The following is a 19,313-nucleotide window of genomic DNA, read 5'->3' as shown; positions in this document are numbered from 1 at the left end:
TTTATTAAAAGTTAGATTGTGACTGTTAGTCTATCAGCCTCACTGAAACTAAAAGTACTGTCAAGATATAGAAATTGCCTTTGTTGCAGGAATGATTAGATAGCAAATTTATAAAAACAATCCTATAAATGTTACTCATGTGATCAATGTACTCTGCTTTTAAAACTGGGCTAATGCTCAATTTAGGAAGCCTTATTTTGCCATCTTATTTACAAATTCTGAGAAGTCTTGTATACTATTTTATATTTTCCCCAAACATGTAAAATAACTTTTATTATTTAAAAAACTATTTTAGTATTTCCCTTCAAGTATAAATTTAAAGAGTGAGAATTTTACTACAAAATTCTACTGTGACTAAATAATCCTCTTAGACACAATAATAGAAAATGGTGTGAATTAAGATGATGTCTCTGACTATTAAGTCCTTTGTAGGCATATTTTAAATATGCTTTTTTCTATACTTAATTCTCTACACTATTATCATCATAATCACACAAAGTAGAATGATATTCAGTGACTATTAGAAATCTATTCCATTAAAGAAAAACATTTCAAAACAGACAAAAATACTGTGAGATTAAATAATTTATTACTGTTGCTAAGATGAACACATCTACTTATTACTCAATTTTATGCGGAACTTTAAAAAAATAGTTTTAATACTGTATCAAAATTTACACAAGTATCTTGTCAAAAGACCAATGTCCTTTGTATCTGCTGCTGCAGGCTCTGCTGCAGGCACGAAACTTGTTTAAATGTCTCCAGATGACAGGAATACAACAATTGAGGGACGCTTCTATGAGGAAAGGTGTACACATAGCAAACACTTTTCTCTTGGACACTAAAATATAACATTTAAAGGAAGAGTCTTAAATTATAACCCAGTTATGGTAATTGGAAATATCCTTCTATATTAAATGAATTTGTAAGTATTTTCAGAAAAATATCTTAGAAAATAATATCAGAGGGCAGCTTTTAAAAATCATAATTACACTGTTTACTATAACAAAATTCCTTCTCATCCCCCTGCCAATAACCATTAATATGCTATACAATAAGACCATTTAAAAACAACAAAGAATATTGACTGTAAATCAAATCATAAGTTTAGAAGATACCCAGGAATTGTTGCATCCCTACTTTTATAATCTTAAACTACAGTAAAAACAGCATTCTATCACAGGCCTCTTGCACATTCATACAAGAAACTATCATTGCCTTTAGATAAACACAAAATATCTATCACAGCATTTCCAGTACACACATTCTAATGTTATATATCTATACCAAAAATAAGAAAACTAAGCAAAGCTAGCACACCTCAAGCGATCTGAACAGGAGCTTTTAGCCTCAATTATGGACATGCGTTAATTTCATAAAACATTAGATAGCTGCAGTAAATAGGCAAAGAAAGCTTTTGTTTCATAAGTGCAGTGCAATATTTTAAATTTTACATAAAGTTTATTAAATATACAGCATGTCTAGAAACTAAATTGTAGAAAGACAATCTCACAGCTCAAAACACTTAGAAAAATTACGTTTGTTTCCTTGTTAGTTGACATTGGTGTGCTGAATATATATGAAGGTTTGTGTGATCCAAAGACATGCCTTTATAAACAACTCATGAAAATTAAAATATTTAGTTTGACCAACTGAAATAAATTATACTCTCTGATAAGCACTTTAAAAATTCCTGCTACCTTTCTAGCTTGTAAAAGAATTTGTGATATTTTTAGCACCTCGGAGTTCAAAACAGAAATCAAATATTATCTTGCATCCAACTAATTATGTGTTAGGAAGCAACCTTTCCACAACTGAAATATAGGAGGGATCTTCCCAGTCTTGTATGCTGGAAAATACCTCTTCATATATTCCACATAGTAGAAAGTCCCCACCATTAGTTACAATGGACCACCTCTGTCAAAGCCATGGAGGCTTTACTGCACTCATCCAACCATGCAGATTACTCAATGTGTCAATCATAGGTGTAGAGAGTTGAAAACATTTCAGCTGTCATGAAAATACTAATGAAATGATGATTTTCCAAAGCTATCTTGAGATTGCTGTGAACACTAAAGTGAGAAGTATAGCGCATCTTAGCTTTATGGGGAAGTTGTACTGAAGGGATTAGAGGGGAGATATGTGCAATGTACAATCACTCTGTGTGATGCCATGAGTCCCATTTTGTAGGAATCAACTTTTTTCTTTTTCTTCTTTTCTTTGTTTTCTGGTAGTGGTGATTTCATGTTTGAAGGGAGTTCTTCTTACATGGGCCCTTTGTACTGGTTTCCTGACAAATGTTGCCTAATTCCAGGACACGAGCCTGCAGCATCTCCAAGTTTCCTCCACACAACCTTAAAAGAAAAAGAAGAAGTAAGCATCTTATGTGCTGTCTTGCAGAAACAGATGTGTGAGTTTCAGGGGAATTATGAGAGGGCCAAAGGTAGGTGCAAAGACAAGACAAACTCCACACGGATGGGTTCAAACATAAAGTAAAGCATGATAATGACAGTTTCTAAACACAAGAATTTCTTTGGAGCTAGGATGCTTGCTACACCTCACACTCCAGCAACCAGAGCTGATATTATAGAAGGACTTGACATCTCCCCCTAGCTATCTAAGTGGAACTCAACTCTGACTTAATAATTCCCACCTGCAGAAATTTTCAGGATGCTGGCAGAGAGAAGCACTGATATCTGTATTTTTATTTGAAGCTCTCAAAATGATTTTAATGTACATTTAGAATAAAGAGCCCTTGGTTAAGAGAGCATACTGGCTCCTATAACATACATCTATAACAAAATATACAAAATGTCTAATTCATCTAGAAAAGTGAATTTACATTCTTGAGCCACAAGTTCTAATCTTCTATTCTTAGTTTCCTGATCTTTGCAAAGTAGGGTATGCACCTGTCATGAATCTCAGCTAATGTGCTACTGGAGAATTCTCTCATATTTCCTGAACAGAAAACAACCAAACATAGGGTTAAGGGAATTCAGAAATTATTGGAAGAAATACAATTCACCCTAATAAATAGTGGGCCATTTTGGATCAATATTAGACAACAGGTAAAATTAAGAATAACATGAGTATAAAATTATTGAGGTCACCTGAAATTCCAATATACAAGCATTAACTGGAACAAGCACATGCATGTCCACACGCAGTAAAACAACCACAACGACCCTAGAGTGCTCACTATGAGGACTGTTAGACCGATAAATCTCACACAAATTTATAGTGCTCTCATGAACACAAAACCAGTTTATTTATTAGGAATTGAAAGACTATTTCTTTTTATTTTGCTTTTAATTAGAAGTAGATTCATCAGGGTCATCCACTGCCATTTACAGTGATACACAGAGAGTTCTGCTTTTCTGTATTTCCAAGATAGCAGAACTAAGACAGTTACCACTGCATGGAAAAACAGCCTATTGCACTCAAGGGAAATTTTAGTTACAGCCTTTAAATATGAGGAATAGAATTTTATAGCAATGGACAGCTTCAACTATACACAGGAAGTCAAGAATATCTCAAAAGATATCTTGTATTCCCCCTTTCTAGCCCATCGATATAATCAGTTCTACCAAGAATGTTTTGAAGGTCTGGTTTGGAAGCAAGGGATATATTTGCAAACCACAGAATAACTACAGATGTAAAAACACTGGCTGCTGCAACTAAAAAGTGCAACTCTTCTTTAGTTACTAAATTGTAAAACACAATGATCCACACCCAGGTATTACAATGAGGTGAAAGGAAACTGCCACATAAGGCAGAACTCTGGAATAGAGCAATGACACTAAGGGGGTACTGTATGGACAAAAAGCAAAGCAGGGCTGTACACACAAGTATGACTGAGATGGCCAAGTATCTCAATTGTCACTGGGAGACTGCAGACAAACCTAAAATGACAAGCTTACTAAAGACGATGTTATGGTTCTCAGGGAGCAGTATGTTTATCCTTAGAAGAGAACCAACTAACTGTTCATTAAACAGTGTGATGATCTGCACATAATAGTCTTTTGGTAATTTGATGGAAGTCACCCACTTCCATCCAGGAGGAATATCAGAAATTGACAAGCTTCCCATTGCCCTGAGTTCTTCCAGAGACTTACTAAATTTATAATGTCACACATAATTCTGTGACATTATAAAAGTTTATAGATCCTCAAATAGGAAGGCTTTGTAATCTTTGTTACCTACCTTTTAAGACAATTATTTATGAAACTGCCTTGTAATCTCCTTTCTTTATTACCCACCTTTCAATTGTCCTCTTGTGTTTATTCCCCAATATTTATTGTGCACTTTTGATGGACATGTAATTTTGTTGTTGTTGTTGTTGTTGTTGTTGTTGTTGTTGTTGTTTTGAGACAGGGTTTCTCTGCTGATGGCTATGCAATTTATAATGGTGTCACAGGTACTATTTTAAATTGTTTCCAAGTGAGAATTTAAGAATCAGAGCTAAGGTGTGGTTTGCATTTTCCCTTTGGAATAGAGATCAAAGAGAAACATGGACAGTTAGAAAAAGATACCCTAGAGGGACTTTTAAAAATAAATAAATAGAGGGGTGAGCTGGGGCTAAAAATGTGTATAGTTAAAAGATCACAAGAACATAGTGTCCTTTTAAAGCAAACAAAAGATCAACAAAAACTAATCATGATCCCAAGATGTGTTCAGGAAGTTTTCACAAGGAAGGAAGGAAGGAAGGGAAGGAAAGGGACCGAGGGCCAAAGCCAATCTAGTATAAGCATGTAAATATACAGTGTTTTCGTTCTTTATGCTGAGAGTTAAAAATAGTTGGCCCTCAAAGGAGACCTGGCTAAAACATGGACTTCACCAGTCAGTTTGAGCAAGTAACTTCGTTTCTGGGTCTTAGTCCTTTCAAGCATACAATGTGAGGGTTGGGGCTCTTGGCCAAAGTGTCACATCTAAATAACCTGTAACTGATGTTAAATAGAGAAATCCAATTAGGGAGCTCCACACACTCCTAGGAGGCCACCAGAAGATGCTTTCTGTGCTTCTCTCCCAGTATTAAAGGGCCCATCAACTCAAGTTTATTTCTGTTTTGACAGTCAATAAATGAGAAGCAACAGATTCCCTAGAATTATGAATCAAAGCTATAAATTTACAAGGTAAATATTCAAATGGAAAGACCTTAAGCACGAGTTGAAAAGCTACAGGGGGTAAACAGTAGTGCATTCTGGAAATGATGCATAGAACCATGATCATTAAAACCAAACAACAGATATATAGCAAAGAAAGGTGCTTGGAAAGGATTGCAAAATAAAAGCAGCCACAACACAGGCAAGCAAGGTTTGGAAATTCTCACCCCAGCACATATAAAATGCCCATGGGACTTAACGATCATTTACTGGATTCCAGAAATATCTTGAGGTGGTAAACCAGATCTGAGGATATATGTAAAGCTAAAGGGTATTTCTAAAGAAGTTTGCTATTCTACGATATAAGCATAAAATATGAGGATAAAAACACAATACAAAAATACAAAAACAATTAAAATTAGAGCTGAACCATGAACCATGACTTTTTAAATTTAACAAATGTATTGTTCTACAATAATCCATTTAGCTCTTCAAAGCTGCATGCCTGTATTCATGATTAAACAATATATCAATTAACTATTACATTGTCAAGTTTTAGCTGAGTTCCCTGACTTCATGGATAGATTTCTACTCATCTGTCCTCCTGGTGCACCTATCTTGCCTTATCAGTGTCTAAGCTTGAGTTGGCTATAAAAGGTGAAGATAATGTGTAGGTTTAATATGAAGGGTCCATATCTCATCTGTGAACCAAGTAAACATTAGCCAGCAAAGTAATTGATTTTGTGGGATTGTTCATTGTAAGTCTTCATTCTTTTTAAAATGTCTTAAATTCAATACTTAAAAATGTTCATAGGTTATTCTGGAATACAGAACTGACTGATCATTTTTGATCATACCCAGGGCTTTGCATGTAGTGGGCAAGCAATATATTGCCAAACCCACTGATCTTGGTGGTTTTTAGCATGACTATATGAATATCCTTGTAAAACAAACTGAAAATAAAAACAAGGGCAATTGTTTTATTTTCATGTAAAAATGTAAAGACATTTGGTCAGCAATTTTCAAAGTAGATATTTTAAACGAATAACTAAGCTGTGATGAGGCTGTCAACACAGAATACACAATCAAGCACATCAGACTTACATTGCACATTTCTCTGACTATAGCTTTTTCTGTCTCACTAAGGTCATGGTCATAATCTTTACCCTGTTGACGATCTATAGCTTCCTGAACATCCAAGACCTGGATTTGTTGAAAAAGAAAAGCAAATTTCACATGGGAAAAATCTGTTAGTTTATTATAATACCATCAAGGACCTCCACTTTGTCAAATCTTAAGTTTTTTTCCATGTCTGCATATCAGAATGGATTCATATATGGCAAAATCTTTTTTAAATACTTAGTTGTTCTGAAACCTGGAATGAATTTCATTAATTTTTTCAAGTGCCTGTTAAAAGCAATCTATTATATCACTAATAGTCAATTGAATTCATTAATGTTTAAAGTAATTAGGTGCAGTTAATTTAGTCATTAAGATATCTAATAGTGTGAATCATTTGGGGGATAGTCAATAACTTAGTCCAATTCAGCATTGAAAACAATTAATTATATACCAAATTGTCCGAGTGATATGTAGACAAGGCCTATAGAAAAGATGGTTACAAAAGAATATGCATAGGAGGTATGCAGATGAGGACTCTGAATTTAGAGTTCTTGCCTGGACTAGTGTCTGAGAAAGGAATGTGGGGATGGATCTTGAAGAGAAATATCTCATGGCTCCTTACAGTGAAAATATTCAAGCATAAATATTTTTTTCATTTGAGCAAATTGTGCTTTAACTGTCTTTTAAACAAGTTTATTGGCCTATGTTTCTGCTTCTCTAAACTGCCCCTAATAGGCTAAATATACTACTTTTAAAATGTCAATACTCTCAGCGAGTAACAGTCCGTGGTACAGAGGATGCTGTTTGTCACTATTGTGGTGGTTTGCAAGCCAAAGCACTGATAGAGAATAAAAACTAACCGTCATCCTAGAGCATCCACACAGAACTGTGACTTACTAAATATCTTGTTCCTATTGTCATCATGGTCAGGAAGGTTACATCTAAGGGTCTGTCTCAATAATTAACAACAAGGGATAATAGGGTCTCCATGTCAATTTCATAAACACTGAGACTAAGTTTAATTTTGTAATAGTCTTATTCAAAAACTCCTCATTATCACCATCCAGTAGCTTGTTCCTATTGTCATCATGGTCAGGAAGGCCACACCTAAAGGTGTGTACCAATAATTAACAACAAGAAATAATTAGGGACTCCATGTCAAGTTCATAAACACAGACTAAGTTTAATTTTATAATAGTCTTATTCAAAAACTCATCACCATCCAGATACCAACATTTTCTTTAAAAGTCTTGATACTAGCCTCATAATCATTCTTTACATACTGAGATGAAATCACTGACTCTTCACTTCAGTAATAAAAAATGTAAAGATACCCTTAAACATCAGCCTACAAATTTGATTTGTAATACACCTCAAAATAGTGTGTACTTCAAATCAGTTAATTTCTATTAAATTAAGCTCCAATTAATAACAATCATATACTTTGGAGGCCAGAAGTAAACTTTTACTAAAATAGACCAGCTTCTCTCACTGATTTGCATTTTTCCCAACAAAGCAAAACTGGTCAGGATGGGCTAGGAAAGAAGTAGGCTAAGTAGAACCCTCCATAGCCCACTGTTCATTAAAACCTGGTGTTTTCTTTCAAATGTATCAACAGGGAAAATCTGAACCATTATTCTACGGCTACATTATTTTTGCATACTGATCCTATGAGGCATTTCCCAAGGTATATGTCTGCATGCACTCCTCCTGACATGGGAAGTCCCAGCAGTGAGCACGTTGGATATTTCATATTTTCTAAAGATCTCTGCCTATTTAGTCTCATTACCCACCCACCAAGGAAATAATGTGTCTCCCGATAACCCTTCCCTCTCTTGAGACAACATTTTACATGGAAATTAGAGAATCATTTCATAGGAAATTAAGGGTCTTTCCCTTGCCCTTCAGTCCTTTGAGGCCACACTCAGAGTTGCACTGAGAAATTAGAAGATTTCAGTGTGGCTCATTATGTGCACTGGATTCAAATGTCACATTTGACATTCAACAAGGTAGCAGGCTGAAATGACTTTCAAACAGTTTGAGTAGCAGGGCAAGGTATTGCTTTTGGATTTTGATCAAAAACTAAACTGCTGCAAAATTGAAGTTGATCTGTTGGTCTTTTCCAATTCTAAAATGCTTTCAGTTAGTGCCTGATTCACACTAAAGCTCAACTGGAGAGAAAAGTGCTCATCAGTCAGTAAGCCAGCACCTGCCAGAGGCAGAGCAGGATCCTAAATGCTTATTGTAACTTTACACCTATTCCACTCAATTGCTGGGTGAGTAGTCTCCTGAGACAGAAAGAGTCCAGTGCATTGCCAGTGGCCACTAGCGTGGCTCTCTTACTTGCTCTAATCTGCAATCAGTACACGTTTGAGGAACGTGAACTCATTTTCTGTTAGCCAAAGCAAAATATCCTGAGAGCTAGATCTCCTGTTCATCATCAACTTATTTGCATACTAGGCTTACTACAGAAGATATGGCACACTCTAAAAAAGGGCGACTTCTATCTGATGGTAAGTCAGAAAGTGAAATAATTTTAAGATAAGTTAGAAAACTTATATGCCAAAACTTGACCTTAAGCCATCTACCTGCATTATGGCTCACATAGGGTTGATAAAAACTGTTCAAAATCATAAACCTGTCTAAAGGACAGCATTTCATACTTAGAAATTATCTTAGTTCTTAATGTTATTTTTATTGCCTACATAATCAGTTTATAATCTTAGGTAAACATTTGAATTATTTAATACTTATTTAATTATAATACTTATTAACTTTATTTACTAGAACACATCACTAGTTAATGAAATAAATGATTAATTTTGCCCAAATTTTCATTAAGTCACCATCGAATCTGCAGTAATAGCCAAAACTGGAGACCATCTATTTTTTCCTAATGTGCCTATAAAGAAATAGTAACTGGAATTTGAAGACTTAATTTTGACTTAATAGAAGAAAAAGTAGGTTGAAGTTTATTTGAATAGTCACTGAATAATAATTATATAATATTGTCAATTGCCTTCCACACTTTGACAATCTTTCTAATGCTATACATGTGGTGCAATAGGCATTGAATATATACAACCTGTAACAATACTTTTCACATGGATATGCATGCACAACAGACTTCAACTTTAATGCAGATAGGAATGAATCACATTACTCAGGCAGAATAACAAAAGTAGATACTTAACCTTAAAAACTCAAGCCCACTGTCAGTTCACAAATTAAAATCACAGAGACTAAAACGTTACACCAACAAAGGGATTAAAAATAAAGTGTCTATGGTTACAGTAAGACTGAGGACTGCCAGACTACAGCAAACAAGCCACGACACAACTGAGGTTCTGGAAAATGGTTGCACACAGCTGGTTACCTTAAGAGAATGTACCACAGGTTCAGGCTGCTGAGAAGGTGTGGTATGTCCACTGAAGCTAGCTGGAGAGTTGGGGGAACTGTTACTCCCATCAGCCCCTGATGACAACCTAAAAGAACCCTTAGTAGAAAACCAACAACTTTGTTATTAAAACAAAAGTCGTTTATAACCATACAGATGCCATTAAATATGCAGTCTAACCATCAAATGAGCAATATCAGTCTTATTTTTTTCTATCACCCCCCCACATTTTCTTAGTCTACCTTAAGACACACTCAATCTATTCACTGGAATACTCTTGCTACTTGAGTGATGCAAAAACAAGAACCATCCCCAATAGCATCTGGATGTCATCTGCAATTTACCAAAGAGTGCAATACTCCCAAGGAATAGCCATTAAGAGCATATCAAGACTGATTTTTGAAATCCAAAGACCCAGAGAACAAGGGATTCATGAGGTACTCCTCAGCCGAGTGAAACATTTATTCAGCAGGTCAAATGTCATATTCCATATGTCTCAGGAAAACATTAACACATAACACTGTTGCACTGGAGAAATTGTCTTTTATAAAACCCTTGTTTTGGGAAAGGTCTATAATAACTATAATAACAGAACATTTTAAAAGAGGCTTAGCTTAGTTCAACGTTTCTTTGAACAAGTATTCATTTCCTAGCCTCTGTTAAAATGAAAACCAAAATAGATACAAGTTACATATTTGTTAATTAATGATTCTTCAACTCAGTGAGTGAGAAATGATTAATTAAACCTGTGTGAGCCATGGTCACCTGGGAACTCCTCTCAGGGGTCTGCAGCTTTTCTGAATATTGATTGAGAAAAGACTAATGGATCAACAAGGAAAAAGACAACAGCAATTAGCTTCTCTTAGAAAAGTAGCAGGGAGAAATTTCCAAACCTGTTTTTTGTGGAGTGTGCCCTTCATTCTTAAGGGACCTGAGGATTTTAATTTCTGTCCACCAAAAAACTACAGATTCAGCCACAACTAATAGATTAATCAGTAATCCACTTAGTTGGTCCTGTTAAAATAATATTCCTAAGAAGCAGGAACCACTGAGGGTGTGCTGTAAATTCATAAAGAGAGAGAGAGACAACAGTGTTTGGGGACATTCAGGTATAACAGCTGCAGGAGAATGTCCATGGGGGACATTTTTAGGGAGCGAAGGGGCAAGCTGAGCACAGCAAGCCAAAGTTATGGGCCATGCACACCCAATGTTACTCACATAGAATTTAACAAGCCCTGAAATTTGGAATATAATGTCCCTTCTCTTGTTGTTGTCGTCATTTCTACCAATACCCTTCAAGGCTCCACATTACTCCCAGCGAGCCTAGGAAGGAAAGATGTATTATTTTCTATGCCATAAGAACTGTGCAATCTAACTGCTCATGCCTGCAGACCAAACTAAGCACCAGGAAGAGGAAGCAGTCCAATGAGACATTGTTATACTTCTTTAGCTTCTCTCTTTGATTGCTACAAAGTCTTACATTAAAAGCAGGTAAGAAAATAAGTCTGTCAAATATAAATCCCCCAAACCCTCTTGAAAACTAAATTATTAAGCTTGCCTTTTATGGGTTTGTAACATAAGTCGGACATAATAACACTGATATGAATAATAACAAGGCAATTATCTGAGATTTAATGATAATTAGAAAATAGACCTTTCCATCCCCTAAACTGTATACAGTTTTTCTCTTTTAGGTTAAGTGATTCCAAACTGGATGAGGGCAAGGAAACTTTTCTTCCCTGAGTGACATTGTTCCTCTTCAGTTCTCCTCCCCTGCTGGTACATCCTAGGAACTCTTTCAGAAAAGCATGCTTAGGGTATATGCATTCAGTTCACCTTGCATTTAGAGCAGTGCATTACTATGCCATGTTCCTTGGTGATTTGAGACACAATGCAATATTGTGGGTGACCATCACGCCATTTCCATCTTTAACCCCCTTCTATGCACAGCTTATCTTTAAAGCTTCTCTTTCCACATTTAGACAAAAGGCAGGCAAATTAGTAATGGCATCCGTGGGCATGGATCCTGTTTTTAAAAACATTTTGGCTTAACGAAGACTTGAAAATCAACATTAATACTGTCTTTGAATCTAATCAACTGGAATTTCTTGAATTTAGGAAAAGTCCTTTACTGATCATAACTATTAAGAAACAAACAAACAAATGCTTTTATTAGTTTCCTTTTGTTGTTGGTGGTGGTGGTTTTTTATTATTTTTTTCTTACTCCAAGACAGGGTTTCTCTGTGTAGCCTTGGCTGTCCTGGAACTCCCTCTGTAGACGAGGCTGGCCTCGAACTCACAGAGATCCACCTGCCTCTACCTCCTCAGTGCTGAGATTAAAGATATGTGCCACCACCACCATCTGGCTTATTAGTTTCCTTTAAAAAATGATCACAATAAGCTCTCAGTTGGAATATTTATTAGGAGAAAATGTATTACCTTTCAAAACTAACTTTAAATTAGCTTTGAGAGCATGAACTGGTAATCAACTAGAAAGATCGAGGTTCTCCCTCCCTCTCTCCTCTCCTCTCCTAAATTGTGTGTGTGTGTGTGTGTGTGTGTGTGTGTGTGTGTGTGTGTGTATTATATCTTTCTATTTGGGAGGCCTCAAAGTAACCAAATAAATGGTAAAGTTTAACACCAAATGTACTAAATGGCTTTCTAGAGTGTAACACTAGAAACCAGCATCTCACTCTCTCCTCTAACAGAACAGAAGTTCAGCTATCTAAATGCTTATGAGGCTACATTTGGACAATTACCTAGGCTCATTCAGTATGTAGTCTCAGTTGACTTATACATTTTGACTAAACTAGTTTTTAATGTGCTACTGAGTAGAATGCTGTACAACAAATAATGCTAAATAGTCTCTCAGAGCTTATTTCAATAAGATTAAAGCCTCTTATTTAAATTATACTGGGCTGGCTCTGAAGACGAGGAATTTAAAAGTAGAAAACCTTAATAAAATTTGAACTATAATTCCTGTCTTGAGTTGCTTGTGTTCAAGTCACATGTGAAGACATGCTGCAAACACATATAATATACAAAAAATCTCCAGTCACCAGTCCACGGGCAAGGGATAATTTTCCAGACTTCCTGGATGCACCTGGACTTTACACTTCTTTTCCTGAAGGTATTTTTGTCCTCTTGTGTAGTTGGGCTTGCTCACCCTTGACCCCTGGGTCAGAATAAACTAAGAAAACTGGTAAGAGGTAAAAGATTTCACTCCTGCCCTCCCTACCCCTCCCCATACAGGCACCTCCTCTAATGTGTTCAGACATCGTCTGCCCCCTCCCCATACAGCCACCTCCTCCATGTGTACAGACATTGTCTGCCCCCTCCCCATACAGCCACCTCCTCCATGTGTACAGACATCGTCTGCCCCCTCCCCATACAGCCACCTCCTCCACGGGCACAGACATCATCTACCCGCCTCCCCAACTGTAGTGACTCCTCTAGCAACAGAGGCCACCTGGTTCCACACAAGCAAAGGCAGACAGCTGACTCATCTTCACTCACCGGGAGAGAGGGCAGGCATCTTCCTATTCCTCGGCACCCTTGCCACCACTGCAAGACCCGCCGGGCTCTGGGCCCCCAGCCTTTCTCCACATTTGAGCTGTTTCTAGTTGGAGGTTGACTTCTATTCTGGGTGGCCTTATATTTGGAACAATATGGTACAATCACTCAGAAAAATACTGTTTCCCAAAACTCAAGAAAGCAGACAGAATAAGAAGCTTAATGAGATGAACCACAATGACCACAATGGCAAGCTGTAACATGCATCTTTATCTGGGGGAAGTTCAGAATGAAACCAATAACGATGTTCTTAGGCAATAATAACTGCACCCTCAAGCTGTCAAAAGGAGGTGATAAAGGTCAAAATAAAGAAAATAACTTAAAGACGTTCAAATGATGTCCTTTCACAGATTTCACCTATTAGGAACAAAATTCTCACAAATCTTCCAGATATACAAACTGTAGAACTCCCGAATTTAACAGAAAAAATTAGTAATGCAATTTGAAGCAATATGCACTTTTGGTAACAAATACAAATTGGAAATTTAACTGATAATTTGTCAAATTCTCAACAAAAAATTGTTGCATAGGAAAAATTATAAAGTCCTAAGAGGTATAAAAATAACTTTTATATGCCAGATTTCTATTAGTTAGTCAATGTTCAAATGTCTATACTAATTGGTAGTAGGAATAATATAAGTTAACAAAAAAGAAAATTCTAAAAATAAGTTTCCTGAAATTTCAGATTTCCTGCATGGCCAACCTGTATAAATCTATAAAAATTATGAGAAGCAAGTGAACTTATTAGAATAAGGTGTCTTTTTCTTCCTAAAGCTACTATGTCCCTAGGAAAAACAATCAAACATCCCTCCCACACAATGGCTAATAATCCCAGTGTAGACCCATGGAGGTTAATTCTGAGATACTGAAACTGAGAATCAAATGTTTTTGTTCTCTTTCGTAGGGCTGAGGCCTCATGGTCATTCCCCATCCACTTTCCCTGTCTATTAGACCACAAAATGGCCTTCCAATATCTGAAAACATACATATAAGTAACATACAGACTGAGCATGCCATATTTAGGAACATATATGTACATACATATGAGCACATAACAAAAACTAATGAAAAAGAGGCCATGAATTGAAAGAAAGAAAGAAAAAAAAGAGTATATGAGAGGGTTTGAATAGAAAAAGGATAAGAAGGAAATGATGTAATATAATTTCAAAAATAAAAGAAATTTTTAAAAAGTATTTTAGTTTTCATATCCATTTCCTGGAAGTTGGGGCCTTGGCGTCATTTTCACTGTAATTTTATGGGACGAGAGAGGAAAACACACCATGGTCTTAAGTCAAAGGTACATTGCTTACACTAGTTGATCCTCCCAAACCCTGGACTCAGTCTGTGAAGTCAGCTCCAGGGACACATGTCCAGTCAGTCACGCATACTCTGCTATTCATATGTAACAGAAAATTGGACATTTGTGCTAGAGTCAATGGTCACTTCAGCACCCAATATTCATGTGAAAATCATTCTTTTGTTAATTATCTTATATGTAGATACCTAACCTATTTGATTATCAAAATAATTATATTCAACAATTTATAAAATGGTTGATAGCTTTAATTTTAACACCCACCCACACTAATCAGTTCTATTTCTGAGAGGATCATTAATTATAAATGCAAATTTTATAGATCCTTTTACAAGTCTTCTGGATTTGGTGATTTTCATGATGTAGACATCTCTCAGACCTTAAAATTTCCAGATCCATGAGATAAGTAAATCATACAGGACTAAACTTATTTTTATTCTCTCTTCCCATGCAGTGAGGCCAAATCCCAACATGTGGCCTTTATAGTAAAATATTACCTCACCCATGTAATCTACAGCAGAGTCTCTAATTTGATGATGATATAACTATTTTAATGAAAAATATGCTTCTGGAGAATCAGGATTCGTGATGTGCTAACTTATGTCAATATGTGTTTTAAAACTGAGGTACATGGAAAATGCATTCTGAGATAGCTACTATCTTTTGACCTCTGTTCATACCAACAATGACTCTCAGATTTTTGCCAGCTCTCCAATCATCCACCACATAATTTTCTCAAGACAACTTCATAAAATAGAAGAAATTTTTAGTATCTCCACCTCTGGGATTAATTCTGGCAACATGGGAAACCCAATCCTGGTCATCAACTACCCCATACAGTAATAATTATCCTCCAATAAGCTGGATGCCATTAAACTGAAATTATTTTTGAAATTTGCAAATGTATTCATTTCCTATATATTCTTTAATGTAATTCCTATGTCTGGCTTGGCAATGTGAGTCAATAAGAAAAATGAATAGACTTAAAAGGAGGGAGGAAAATGGGTGAGAGTCAAAGTGAGAATCACTCTTCTTAAGTTCCACAGAAGTGTACAATAGTGATTTGTTTTTATTCTCTCAAACTCGAGGAACTTTTGAACGGTGCACAGTGTAGAAAAGCACAATGCTTTGGAAATTGGTGAAGAAAAGAAAAGTGAACATTAAGACCTAAGAGGAAGACAAAAGGACTGTCCAGGGTGTACTCCTATAATGCCAGGCTTCTCAAATCAGACAAAATAAAGCTTTCCATTAGAAGACCAATAGACTAGTTCACTAATAATGACTCATTGGAAATCTCAGTAATAAAGAATCAGAAAATATAAAGTAGCTCATATTTAAGCCAAGGGTATCTTAGCCCTTATGAGTCAGTTTGATCTGGAGCCTTCTACCTCATTTACTTAGAAAGGAAGAAGAAACATTCCTATATCCACAATATATTGGTATTGCTGGAGTAAATGCCTATAGTCTCAGGATTTGAAGGGCCAGAGGTTTGGTGTCTCTTTCAAACTCCTCTGGACTTAAACATGAATTCAACATTCAAGCAGCACATCGTGGCATTTATCTTCAAGCCAGGACTCTTCCAGTGAATAGCCATAATTTTCTGAACATGTACAAGGTTCTCTAAGATTATCCTTTCTTATTTTTTCTTAATGGGTTATATATGTAATCTAAGGAAACAAAAGTCAATTTTGTACAACAAACAATGTAACTTCTTTTACAATCATGATTTTCTCAAATGAGTCATTTCATAGTTTAATTATTCCTTATAGGAATCACAGAATCATTTAAAATATCTGTTATTCTCTTTGATGAAACACAAATCACAAAAGATGATTATTCAGAATTTGATTTATAGTCTCTACAATACAGAAAAAAATTACCTAAAAATAAAACGTGCAAAAATTCTTCCCAGTGATTCATTATAACTAAGGAAAATGCAATTACAAAATGATACTGTTTCCTGAGCTTTATATTCTACTATGGAATTCTGCAACTTGAACTACCAGACATAATACTGAATACATAGATGTATGTATATGTGGGGTATGTGCATTTACAGACATATGGGGGTAGAGTGTATACAAATATATACATATACACACATATTTACTTCTGAGTGAAATAATATTGCAGTGCCCTATAGCCACAGGCTTCCCACTTATCAGAGGGAATGTGTGAGAATGAACTTAGGACAGACCCTTACTATCAATATAAAAAGCCAACTATGGACACCTGAAGATTGATCAGCTAACATGGTTTCCTGTTAAAGATACTTAATATTTTTTTAAAATTTAAATGCACTTTATTTTTAGACAACCTACATGACATGTTTTTTCTTTAAAAAAAAAAGAGAGAGAAAGAAAAAAATAATGTCTCCACTCCAAATAAATCATGGTCAAAATAAAAGCTCAAGAAGATACTTAATATTTTATAAGTCCTAAAGTTTGGACAAGGTATCATATAGTGCCTCACACCCCATCAGAACACAATCATGGTTTAGGGTAAAGAGTGTAATCAGTCCTTCATTATTACAGGACAAAGGTAAGTCTTTGTCCAGTATCCTTTAGTAAGTACTGCAGAAGTGCAGATCAGATGACAGACTTGGAGATCATCTTGGCAGACTATCTGTAAGATTTCTTAGGAATGCTGGTAGCCTCTGTTTTGCATTAAAGACAATACATAAATGCTTTTATTCAAAAAAAAACTAAAACTACTTTTAAAATCTATTAAAAATTTATTTAAAAATTTTGCATACCTCTTTTCAAGTTGTTGATGAGGCAATTCCCAGAACATTTGAGAGATTCTCTCAAAACAATATAGGCTATTGCCACTGTTCTTGACTCTTCACCAGAACTTGATAGTAAGACACTCTGGTTGAAGATACCACACACACACACTTTAGTGACAGGACATGGAGAAAACGGGCTGTACTGATAAGGAAGCTGCCTCACCACTGGCTAGCTCTCATAGGACCAGAAGGTGCTCCATAGTCTGTTGGGAGAGAAAAGCCAACAGCTTTGCAGAGATAAACACTGTCAGCTACAATAGTGACCACCCTGGCAAGTTATGCACTCGAGTTCAGCAGTGGCAGGAATGTTATGGGTGTAACCAACCATATTCCAGTTGAATTTAGGGCTCATTACACAGGAGAAAACAAATGTCTGATACTGTAAATCTCACCAAGAACCCATTGTTAAGGAGCTAATATGACCCAGGGGTGAACCTACCACTATTATTTTTCTAAATGGACCTGGAACCAAATTGCCCCATAACTACATATTTCCATACCCACAGATTAATGCAGCCCTCAGTTCTCATCAAAGAAGCTTCTTTACTTAATGCAGGTCATTAACATGGAAACTCAAAACTCAAAGTGCCGAGAATAGGTGCTCGGGAAATGTTTAGCTATAAATGAACATCTCTGTCATACCCCTTTTCTCCTAGGCTCAGGGAAACTTTGGAAGAGGAGTTGAAAAGACTTCAGACGTCAGGAGGACTAGGATGAAACAATGTCTTCTGGATGTGACAGGAGCAATGCACTCATGAACTCACTGAAGGTATTGGCTGTCTGCACAAGACTTGCGTAAGATCAAGCCAATCACATTCCAGTGTAGAGAATGGAGAGGCTCAAGGAGCCTCTGCCACTAGCTGAGGAGCTACCAACAGTGACTAGTAGAGAGGGATAACCAGTTTTCTTTAGAAGTGTGATGTCTTGTAAACTGACCATCCTCCAGGAAATTGCCCCACAGCATTAATTAAATTGAGTGGGTTATTAACAAAACAAAAACAAAGAGGCTTGCTAAGGAATGTAATAAGGGAATCTGGGAGGAGTTGGGGGAGTGGGAAGCAAAGGGTCAAATTACATCATATATATATATATATATATATATATATATATATATATATTAAATTCTCAAAGAGTTAATGAAATATTATATTAAAAATAAATCTATACTTACAGAGATTATTTGTTCATTTAATTATTTTAGGTAATTATCAGGTAATATATCAAACATCATGTAACTATATATTTTAATAAATTTGTATTGAAAACACTAGGTTCAAATTATGAACTCTATGTGGCATTTTGGAGCTATATGACATTGAGAAAGTCATGTGATCTCTTTATGCCTCAGTTTCCTCATCTACAAAATATAGGCAATGATAAAATGGTATGTCTCATCCGATGGATTTGGTAGCTGGCATGAAACAATCTCTCCGATCACTGCCTTTCCCATATGACTGCTCTGCTTACTCTCATTATCAGGGATGTTTTGGATTTGGTTGTCAACACGTTTTATAATGTGTCAATTTACTTTCACATGTTTTTATATATAGAAATGTCTCTCAACCAGGGGCAATTTTCTTCCCCAGGGAAATACCTTTGGGGAAAAAATATCTAGTCATTCCACTGTTAAAACTAGGCAATTTCTATGATCATTGAGTTGATAGCTGTCTAAAATATTGCTAGACATCTTACAACTCAGTCTCATCCCATCAGAAAAGAAAAGTATGCTGCCCAAATTGTTAAGAAAGCCTGCTTTAGAGAAAGAGAACTATGTACAAAAACTACAAATCTACGTTGCTGTGATCACCATGAGATGACTTTTAGGAGGGGTCTGTAGCCTTCTGGGGGAAGTCCATCGCAGGGCTTGGAGAGTGTACAGCCTTACCCCATTTCCAGTTTGCCTTCTCAGTATGACAAGATGTGATCTCTCAGCTTCTTTCTCCAGCCACCTGCTGTCATGCCACCCCAACAATACTAGATTCTCATGCTACAACCATAAGCCTAAATAGATACTTC

At 36.0% G+C, this 19,313-nt stretch overlaps 1 protein-coding gene across 5 annotated transcripts in view; it reads right to left on the bottom strand.

Moving 5' to 3' along the window:
- Positions 1-567: 567 nt before the first annotated feature.
- Positions 568-19,313, bottom strand: part of Ccdc85a (coiled-coil domain containing 85A) — a 198,997-nt gene continuing 180,251 nt past the window's right edge. Inside the window, exons 4-7 of one of the 5 annotated variants that reach the window (XM_028861545.2) lie at positions 13,138-13,272; positions 9,601-9,720; positions 6,207-6,305; positions 568-2,354 (exon numbers count right to left, since the gene is read on the bottom strand). In XM_028861545.2, the coding sequence (XP_028717378.1) occupies positions 2,265-2,354; positions 6,207-6,305; positions 9,601-9,720; positions 13,138-13,272 (444 nt within the window). In that variant the 3' untranslated portion in view covers positions 568-2,264. The remainder of the gene's footprint in view (positions 2,355-6,206; positions 6,306-9,600; positions 9,721-13,137; positions 13,273-19,313) is intronic. The other 4 variants (XM_028861547.2, XM_028861546.2, XM_028861548.2 and 1 more) reach the window with 4 other exon arrangements.

Source organism: Peromyscus leucopus, chromosome 10, assembly GCF_004664715.2.
Source record: "Peromyscus leucopus breed LL Stock chromosome 10, UCI_PerLeu_2.1, whole genome shotgun sequence".
In the NCBI taxonomy this organism is placed as follows: domain Eukaryota; kingdom Metazoa; phylum Chordata; class Mammalia; order Rodentia; family Cricetidae; genus Peromyscus; species Peromyscus leucopus.
Note: the sequence above shows the minus strand (reverse complement) of the source record. Positions and strands in the feature narration are given on the sequence as shown.